At 45.9% G+C, this 9,666-nt stretch overlaps 2 protein-coding genes across 5 annotated transcripts; one reads left to right on the forward strand and one right to left on the reverse strand.

Moving 5' to 3' along the window:
• On the forward strand, positions 1–7,280 carry LOC6533131 (motile sperm domain-containing protein 2). 4 transcript variants are annotated; one of them, XM_002093821.4, is made up of 7 exons: positions 245–572; positions 1,838–2,323; positions 2,406–2,629; positions 5,190–5,262; positions 5,506–5,609; positions 5,675–6,010; positions 6,073–7,280. In XM_002093821.4, exons 1-7 carry the CDS (start codon positions 482–484, stop codon positions 6,253–6,255), a joined length of 1,497 nt encoding a protein of 498 aa, XP_002093857.3. In that variant the 5' UTR covers positions 245–481; the 3' UTR covers positions 6,256–7,280. The 4 variants fall into 4 exon arrangements, with proteins under 4 accessions (XP_039229431.1, XP_002093857.3, XP_039229433.1 ...); XM_039373499.2 differs by lacking the exons at positions 245–572; positions 1,838–2,323; positions 2,406–2,629 and adding an exon at positions 3,780–3,981; XM_039373498.1 differs by lacking the exons at positions 245–572; positions 1,838–2,323; positions 2,406–2,629 and adding an exon at positions 4,693–4,847.
• On the reverse strand, positions 7,250–9,651 carry LOC6533132 (regulator of chromosome condensation). Its single transcript, XM_002093822.3, has 4 exons — positions 9,451–9,651; positions 9,332–9,390; positions 8,543–9,245; positions 7,250–8,479 (listed from the first exon to the last, which is right to left on the reverse strand). The coding sequence occupies exons 3-4, from the start codon at positions 9,207–9,209 to the stop codon at positions 7,599–7,601; spliced, it is 1,548 nt and encodes a 515-aa protein (XP_002093858.1). The 5' UTR covers positions 9,210–9,245; positions 9,332–9,390; positions 9,451–9,651; the 3' UTR covers positions 7,250–7,598.
• Between the last annotated feature and the right edge of the window lie 15 nt (positions 9,652–9,666).

A 9,666-nucleotide genomic window follows, 5' to 3' on the forward strand; every position in this document is an offset into this window, starting at 1 on the left:
GCTAATTGTAATGCAGGTGGCACGGCCACCCACTCACGATCACGTTCCATTGCAGCAGTTGGCGGGTGGAAGGTGGGTGGGCTGCCCTTTTGGGAGGCCCATTATAGTGCCGCGCAGAACCAGCTGCTCCACATTCGAGCCGCACGCCGGATGACTGCTAACGATCGCAGCGATATACGTTTGTATCTATAGCTGCCGATCGCGGACACCGTTAGTCGGCTGTTCAGTTCAGTTGTTCAGTTAGCCGCACACGCTCGTGGAACGCACTTGGATAGCAGTTGAGCAGTTGGCGCTGGAGTATCACCACCTGTTGTACCTTCACCTGTGCACCCCGCTAAGCCAATCTAATCGCAGTGAAAGTGGATTTGCTGATTAGGCGCCAAGCGATAGGAGCACCGTATTGGAATTCAAACCCCAAACGCTTAGTCGTGCCACAAGTTTGGTAGCGAACGAGTGCGAAAACTAACTGGCAGCTGGCAGCATGGGCATCAAGGTCAAGGAGACGACCCCCCAGCAAATCGAGGAGCTGCGCGAAAGGTTCAATAGCAAATACGCCTCATCACCGCCAGCAGGTGAGATAATCCCAAGCACTTGACGGATACAAAGTGCAACGTTCGCTAACTAGCTTGTCTAATAACTTGTGTGCGCTTTGGTTTATGATCGCTTTTATAGGTTTTATTCCGTAATTACCAGAAATATGACAGTGTTCGGTTAATAGTTTGTTCATATGATTCATTTCGCCTGTCTTATTTGCAGTGCAAATTCTCCAATTAGTAGGTGAATAATTCAAACAGCCCTGCCTTTCCCAACGACTTAACTGCCCCAAGTGCACTCTAGCGAAAGCTTTGAACTTGAGACCTAAGCTATAGCTCCCCAAAGTACTATGTATAGAATGGGGTATGGACTTCCGCGCGACGGACAGTCAGCGACATAAGGTTAAGTACATGCAGCCAAAGTTTAAGCAAATCAGAATGTTTTAGAGTGGGCATAGATTAGATGCTTCAATTGTTTGTTTCCTATGCTATCAATCCTCTTATCGATTTAAATTCACCTCCTATGTATTCAGAGATTAGGCGCAATATTGCACATTTCAAACATTATAAGAGCAGAGATAAGAGTATTATTACAAACGGTATAAACTTTATTATCTGCATTAACTATTTATAAGCACAGATAAGATTTCAATAATCTTTTTATTACTTTACATGATCCGCTGCCAGCACCTTTCCACCCGACTGATATTTTCGCACTTTCAATAACATCATTAAAATTTGCAAAAAATTACAAAAAATTACATTTTCATTTTTTTAACACGTGTGGATAGAACGAATTCAACGAGGTATGGCATTCCACATTAGGAGAACTATTTTTACTGCTATCGAAGAAAAAACGGTTTTTTTTTATCAAGAAATCGAAAAAAATTTTTTTTTTTTAAATCGGATATTTTTAATCGGCGTTTTCCCCATAGCTTGGGTAAAAATGGCCGCACAGCTAAAATAAAGACTGTTTTGTGCTGCTAATAAACATAGCTACCTATGTCTAACCCAATTTTTTAGATTTTCGAAAAAAAAAAATTTGACAAATTTTTGCATTTTCGATCATCAAAATTTGCGAAAAAAGGCCAAAAATTAGCATTTCAATGTATGTACATGGATCGATAGGAAATTTTGTTACAAACTCAACGAGGTATGACATTTCACTTTTGGACAACTATTTTTGTTGATATCGGAACAATAAGTATTATTAAACGTTATTAACGTTATTAAACGTAAATCATTAAAATTTACAAACGGTATAATCTTTACTATCAAAATTACTTTACATGATCCGCTGCCAGCACCTTTCCACCCGACCGATATTGATCGCATTCGCAATGATCATCTGTGGCTTCAGAGGTTTCTGGAAATGCACGATCTCGACATGGAGGCCTCCTTCACCAAGCTGTGGGAAACCTGTGTCTGGCGTCAGTCGTATGGGGCCAACGATCTCGACGAGAGCCAGTTGAACCAGGAGTATCTGAAGGAGGGATCGGTGTTTGTGCGAAACAATGATGTGGATGGCAAGCCGCTGTTGATATTCCGCGTTAAGCTGCACAGTAAGTCCAAGAACTTGGACGAGCTAATCCGCATCGTGGTGTACTGGGTGGAGAGAAGTCAGAGGGAGCAGCATCTGACCCAGTTGACCATATTCTTTGACATGGCCGGCACTGGCTTGGCCACCATGGATCTGGACTTTGTTAAACGCATTGTGGAGACATTTAAGCAGTACTATCCCAATACCCTCAACTATATTTTGGTATATGAGCTGGCCTGGGTGCTCAATGGTAAGTTGAATTTATTCAATTAATAACTGCCATTCACATTGAACATTAACCATGACCATGACCTTTTGCGGCTTGTTTCTAGCTGCTTTTAAGGTCATCAAGGCACTGCTGCCACCCAAAGCAGTTGAGATTTTAAAAATGATATCGAAAAAGGACATCAACCAGTACATTACCAAGGACAACTGCCTGGCCATCTGGGGTGGCGAGGATAACTACGAATTTAGCTTTGTGCCGGAGGCTAAAAAGGTTACTTCCAAACCGCTGGCTGCCAATGCCGGCGATGATGAGCAATTCGCGGACAAAAAGGTAAGCTACTGGGTTGAGCGGGAGGCACCAGACACAAGCTACTACTACCACCCACAAGAGACCAAATCTCGAGCGCCATTCGCCTGGTTGGGAGTGTCCTTGTGACACGGCTGCACCCGGAAGGAGTCGGTCCCTCGGTTCCTAGGTCGCCTAATTGCTTTTTCCAAAAGCCGCACGCGAACCGCCTTACAGCGCTCTCTACCATAATTGATTCACATTCTTGGGACGTATTGATTTAGGGTGCGCTGTTTGCGTGTCCTGCGTGAGTTGCCTGTCCCCAACTGACCACAGGACTGTTCTGTTCCAGTGCACTGTGTGAAATACTTGAGTTTAGTCAAAAATATTCAATCTTTTAGTATAGATCATTGTTTTACAAGCTTGATTCAAATATGATATCAGGTTCCAATCTTCAGTTCAAATAAGAGCTTCCAATCTTCAGTTGTAGCTTAAATGTGGCAAAATGTATAGCATTCTTTTAGGCGCAGCTGCATATTCAAGAAATAGTTTCAAGCCAGGAATCTTAATACTATCTTTAAAGAAACGATGTGAGATCATATATTTAGCTAGTTTTCATACTCTTTACGAAAGTTTGAAAAACAAATTTAGACTTTTTGTACCGAGCTCCTTTTTTTTCGCAGTGCACCTACGCTTTTGTGGGCAGAACATTGTAGCAACTATTTATAGTCTCTTATTTGACATATTGCTAAACTTTCGGTTTCTGGCTGGGGTCAGTGGCTAATGGTCAGTTCTCGAGGCCCCGAAGCGTTGACCCGAAAAAAGTAGAACACACATTGCCAGAGGGATTATGGCTTGTTCTCTGTGTGCGTATTTGTGTCGTACGTGTACTGTATCCACCATGTATGTGTAAATGACTCCCAGAGCGAATATTATCCGGCATTTCTCTCACACCCACGCTAGCACACACACACACGCTGTTATCACACCCACACGACGTCATCATTTCTAATGCACTCTCTCTCTGCCTCTCATTTCAACGGCACTTTCATTTCATTTACAGTTGCAGTTCATTTTACGCCAGACGCAAGCGGCCGCAACAACAGCTGGAAGAAGCTGATCGAGTGTGAGCGAGACAGCAGAGACGGAGCGAGCTTTTGGGTGTGCTTTCAATTCAGTTGTATTTTCACTTTTGGGCGAACTAGTCACCAAATTCCGCAAAGCAACCGCATTTTACGTTCGTTTCTGTCCCAAAACTTGTGCTAATCGCCATGGACATTTGCAAACTATAATTGTTATTAACAAAGGAGCAAGCATAAGTGGAAACTGCATTGTTATCGTACCAATTGATATTCACTACTCAAAGTTTGAGCAGCAACAACAACGAAATGCCAAGGGTATGTGTGTGCGTGCGTGCGTATAGAATGTGTTTTGTGTGTCATGTTTCATACTCATTGAATTGCGCTTAAGAAATTTGTGTCATTTATCAGAATCAATAAATCATCTATAAACCATTGAAAATCCCCAAGTATTTGAGTTTATCCGGCGAATCATAATGGAAGTTCACTGTCTGTCATCATGATCATGTGTGCGTTACGTGGAAGTTTAAGCAAAAGCCCAACAAATCCGAGTCGGATCGAATTTAGCTTGCCATTCAAGACGATTACTTCACCCTGCATAATTTCTTTTGTTTGCTGCTGAAAATGACAACTGTTGTTTGTTCAGTTTAAGTTAAGGAGTATGAATTGTTTCAAGTGCCAGTTGGAGTTTGTATCTGTACAGCGATTCGATGGAAATGAGCTAGTAAAATGGTTCCGCACATTAAGTGCGGCTTAAAGGGCAAGTTAAAATTCAAAAATTTGTAATGTTAATTATACAAATTTAACTAGCTAGCATACTGGAGTTAATTACTTTTACCAATGTTAAAGCCTTGTTTTTTCCTTAATCAGAAGCTGAAATATTTTTAATAACATACATTTAAAACATGATGTTTAAAACAGCGTTAGAAAACAGTTGAATATATAACAATTTACTAACGCGTTTTCAAGAATGCCTAAAGCCACGCCAGGAAATCCACAGTTTCAGGGTTGCCAGCTGTTTCATGTTTTGGTGGATGCAAATTATTTGCAGACCTAATCTCTCCTAAGGGCCCAAAAGTCCGGCTTTCTCTATATGTTTGAGATCTTGAATAGGATTACTGATATTAACTGTGTGTGGAAACTGGCGAATGTGACCAATGTCTGAGGCAGGGCGTTTCAATTACGTGAGTTGCCGATGGCATCCGGAGGGCAGATAAACCAGCCAGATAAAACCCATATATACCAATCCAATGCATTGGTGATGTGCCTCGGCACATCTCGCACAGAATAGCCCACATCCGGCCGAAAAGCAAATGAAACCAATTCACCCATCGACCTTCAGTTCGAGTGGACCTCCACAGTTCGCCCATAATGCCAGCGCAAGGGTGCCAAGCTTACTGGGGCGGCCCTTCTGAAAATGACACAGAAAATCACGTTCGATGGCGTCCGATGAGGAGGCGCCACCAAAACCTTCCTATCCACCATCCAAAAGACGGTCATTTAAACGCATTCTCTTTCATCGGCAGGTCACCTTCGTCGATTCCGCTCCCGTGGTGCTCAAGGAGTCCAACATCAACGAGATGCACACTCCAAGCGAGGGTAAGAAACACAGCCCTTAACGCCCCTAAAAAGGTGTGGAAAGGGTATATTTACAATCGACTTTCCATTAATCTGCACTGCTCATTATGTCACAAATGTACACACACACATCGTACAATCAAGTCGCCTCATTTTAGTTCGTTATCCCCCACATAAACAAAATTTTTTGGTCCCACCCAAATTTGAAATTTGTAATAACAAAAATAACTGCGAATTAATACCAAGAGTGCTTTCCTTGACCAGGCATGTTGCATATTAATCCCAAGGATTTTGTCAACTTCAATTCCAAGAATGCGGAGGCCACCATGAGCATCAAGTCTATTGCCACCTCGGCAGTGACATACAAGGTGGGTAAAATCTACACGCATACTTGAGATTAACCAGATTAATCTATTATTCTAAATTCTTGCAGATCCAAACCACATCGCCGGAGAAGTTCCGTGTGCGACCACGTTGCGGCATTATCCAGCCCAACCAGGAGGCCACCATCAACATATGGCTGAAGTCGGAGCACAAGCTGAGTGACGAGAGCAAGGACAAGTTCCTGGTGATGGCCATGATCGCGCCAGGCGGTGAATGCGGTGGCGCCGATGTAACCGAGCTGTGGCGTAGCAAATTACCCACATCTGCGGATGTGGAGCAGCATCGGTTGGTCTGTCGCTTCGAGGAGAGCAAGTCCAAAGCGCCGCTAGATTGCGCAAACAAGGCCAGTAAGGCCAGCGTGGACTGCAACAAGAAATCCGGTGCTGTAAGTATCCTAACCCTTTAAAACCGAAAATATACTCATAGAGTTGTAATTTCGCATCACAGGACGTTGATCCAGCTACGGCAATGGAGCGCCAGTTGGCATTCACCCAGAACCTGCAATATGTGACGCTGGCGCTGTTGTTCCTGTTGTTTGCCGGCTTCGGATTTCTAATGTACCAGCAGTTGGGCCAGCACGCCTCTACCTGTCCCAAGACAACGGCGTATTCGTGCGCCAAGCGCAAATAATATTTACTTTCCCCGTGTAATCTGACCAGGCAGGAGCTAGACATTGCCGCTCGCGATAGCCACAACAATAACGAACACGACTGCGACTGTCCAGAGCTGGAGAACTGTGCCTGTGCTGTTGATTTAATGAATCTGGGTCTGGACTGTGCCGATACGTTGGACCAATTCGATGGCGAATGCCTGGAGGCACTGATCCAAGCGCATCTGCAGCTGTGCCTTAGCTGTCAGCGCACTACTGGTGATCGACAGCTGGGCGGCGTTGCTGCCGGCGGCCATCTGCTAGGACTCATCGCATTCGCAAGGAAGATGGTACGCGTCGTTCTTTCGCTATTGCTGCTGTGCGGCATCTTGTTCGTGAGCTTCTACCTGGGCAGCAACTATGGCGGAAACTCCACCACCACCACCACTACCATAACCACCTCCCTAGCCACAGTCGACTCAGGCAGAGGCAATCGTCAGCCGTGTTACTACTCGTAGTGAAGCCAAAACCCACACCTATGCAGGCCAGGGTGGTTCGATTTGTCTAGCAGAATATGCAATTTGTACAATTGTGTACGTTAATAATCCATTTTGACCCTTGCCAGGTATGAACGACAGATATTAAAGCCTTCTTACATACTTCAATGGTTTCCTCTCAAAAGATAGAATGAAGATCCATAAATTATTTTTGAAATTCTCCGGATTTTTGTATGGCCACCTTTGCTTTCAAAGGTAATTTTAAGATGTTTCCCTTCCTTGCAAATCGAGCCACCCATGCAAATACATATTTTTGTATAAATCTTAAGACCTATGATAAGAGTAACAATTTCGTGTTTCCTGATATTATTCGAGTAAATGGTGTCCCGTGCTTACTCCCAATTATTTGACTTACTCCGCTATTTGCCTGTAATCTCCGTTTTCCCCCGTCTGAGTCAGGAATTTATAATACACTGTGAGTAGGATGTATGGCTTTGTAAATCCTAATGCATTGTGTCGGATTCACAAGTCAAGTTAATTAGTTTGTAAATAAATCTCATTTAGTTTCACTTTGCGTTCAAATACAAATTTACTAAGGTTTCGTATTGCGAACGAATATATATAATAAACATTTAGTTGGGTTGATAAAGAAGTTTTCGTCGTTAGGCAGACTTGTAAGATATAAGCGGGCATCTATTTATCAAAATAATAAGAACTTAACACGATTCAGTTCGTAAATCTCGGCGTACAAATAAGCAAAAATTCCGATCTATCTTACGAATCTGGGCCATGAGTAAACATTCCTTAAGCGTAGGGTAAGCGTACGGGTTTTGTAACTTAGTGTCACCAAAAACAAATTGGGAAAGTCAGCGTATTTATACTCAATCTTATGTCTTTTTACCGCCTCGCTTGGCAGCCGGCTTCTTGGCCTTCTTGGGAGTCGGTTCCTTGACGGACTCCTCTTCGACCGCCTCGTCGGCATCATCCTGCGGCGGCGTCTTGTTCTTTTTGCTGCTGCTGCTGCTGGTGGACGCCTTCGCTGGCAAATTCTCCTTCTGCTCCTGCTTATCTGCACTATCGGCTTCCTTGTCGGCACTATCCTGCGGCGGGGTCTTGTCCTTTTTACTGCTGCTGCTGGCAGACGCCTTCACAGGAACATTTTCCTTCTGTTCCTGCTTATCCGCCTTAACCAAAAAGATTGCGTGCTGACCACCGCCAGATGCGAGCAGCATGTGCTTGCCCTGCGTGTTCTTGCTGACGACCACGATTGGTTCGAGCTCATCATCGCCATCGCCAACGCCTAGTTGATTGTTGACGCCTGAGCCCCAGGAATACAGTTTGCCATCCTCTGTAACGGCATAGGAACAGACTTCGCCACAGCCCACGGACACAACCTTGTCGGTCAGCTTCTCCACAAGCGTTGGCTTCTCCACAACATCCTTGACATCGCCCAGTCCCAGGCGACCGTACTCCGGACGACCCACCACGGAACATTTAAGGTCTGTTGTCAGGATGACAGTATGGTGCTGACCGCCGGCAATGTGTCGGATGTCTTTCAGTTCCGTCTTGATGGGCGTCACTGCGAACTCCTTGCCCTTGGTCTCGTGGGCCAGCTGCTTGAAGTTGTTCAGTCCTGTGGCCCAGATGACCTCTGTCTGCGACTCGCGCATGAATGTGCAGTAGTTGGTGGCCCAGATCGCCTCAAAGGGTTTGGCCCGCGTGATGATGAGCTGGGTGGGTCGCAGCAAATCGCGTTTGCCTCGACGACCTGTGCGTTCCAATTTTGGCATTAATACTGATTTGCGTTGGATATGTTAGTACCAAGACTTACCCTCTCCGGAAATGGAACGCTCCGAGAGCCGGCCAAGTTGTCCCTGCTCAGCGCAGCCCACGGTGAAGACCTTTCCGGCAGTGGTCAGAATGACCAGATGATCGGCGCCCGAAGCGATGCTGCAGCAGACAGTGCCCTCCATCAGATCGATGGGCGTACGCTTGTTTCCATCGATGGTGAGGCCCATGTTGCCATGCGAGTCCCGGAACGAGCCCCAAGCAAAGACGCGGCCATCCTCCAGCAGACAAGCGGAATGCGAATCGCCCGCCGAAATGCACAATGCCTTGCCGGGCAATTCGATCAGATCCGGCTTGGCCTCGCTGCCATCCTCGCTGGTGTCGCGACCCAGTGCGCCCTCATCATTGCAACCGAATGAGTAAATGTCCCCCGATTTGGTCAACACCAGGTTGTGCATGCCACCGGCGGATATGTCCACGGCATCCGGGATTCCCGCCACCGGGCTGAGACGCTTGCGCTCCAGGATGTCCTCGCCGAGACCCAGTTGGCCCACATCACCGTTGCCGCAGACCAGCACGTTGCCCAGTACAGTCCTCCGCTTGGGCAGCTCCAGATGAAATGCGATCCTGGCGCGCTTCGCCTTCGGTGGCTGCAGTTGCTCCGACTCGCCGGCATTGTTGTTATTAGTCAGGGCCTTTCTGCGCGGCATTTTATCTTGTATTTTCACAATTTTTGGTCTCCGAAACTGGAAAAGAAAAGTGTGCGTGTGTATATAATATACATATAAGGTTAGGGACGCCGGCGTTGCAGCCAATGCTTGCCCACACTCACAATGGAAATAATGCCGGTTACTGGTTCAGCGGGAGTTCCACGTTGTCTGGATGGTGTTGCTACGGAGGTTTGTTGGCGAGTGAAAACACCAAAGGCAAGCGAATCCCAATGCGACCTACCTGGATTGAAGAAAATGCGCGGGAAGCGGCTGCAGCTGGCCTTCGGGGTGCAGTGCTGCGGGCTTGGCGGTTTCCACGCCGCTTCTGGCTATTAGCGGGTACACGCTCCACTTTTGGGCGGTTCTCGGCGGCTATCGATCGATTAGTGGGCTATTTACCCTTCAATTAGGTGTGTTTTCTGTTTTTTTCTTTTGCTGTGGTACATTTGTGCGTTTG

Source organism: Drosophila yakuba, chromosome 3L, assembly GCF_016746365.2.
Source record: "Drosophila yakuba strain Tai18E2 chromosome 3L, Prin_Dyak_Tai18E2_2.1, whole genome shotgun sequence".
In the NCBI taxonomy this organism is placed as follows: Eukaryota; Metazoa; Arthropoda; class Insecta; order Diptera; family Drosophilidae; genus Drosophila; species Drosophila yakuba.

What these genes read in the sequence shown, in the direction of transcription:
- LOC6533131 (XM_002093821.4), top strand. Translation starts at nt 482, where the DNA reads ATGGGCATCAAGGTCAAGGAGACGACCCCCCAGCAAATCGAGGAGCTG. An exon ending in GCTGGCCTGGGTGCTCAATG is followed by an intron (nt 2,324 to 2,405) that starts GTAAGTTGAATT and finishes GCTTGTTTCTAG; the next exon opens with CTGCTTTTAAGGTCATCAAG. An exon ending in AGCAATTCGCGGACAAAAAG is followed by an intron (nt 2,630 to 5,189) that starts GTAAGCTACTGG and finishes TTTCATCGGCAG; the next exon opens with GTCACCTTCGTCGATTCCGC.
- LOC6533132 (XM_002093822.3), bottom strand. Translation starts at nt 9,209, where the DNA reads ATGCCGCGCAGAAAGGCCCTGACTAATAACAACAATGCCGGCGAGTCG. An exon ending in GCGTTCCATTTCCGGAGAGG is followed by an intron (nt 8,480 to 8,542) that starts GTAAGTCTTGGT and finishes TGGAACGCACAG; the next exon opens with GTCGTCGAGGCAAACGCGAT.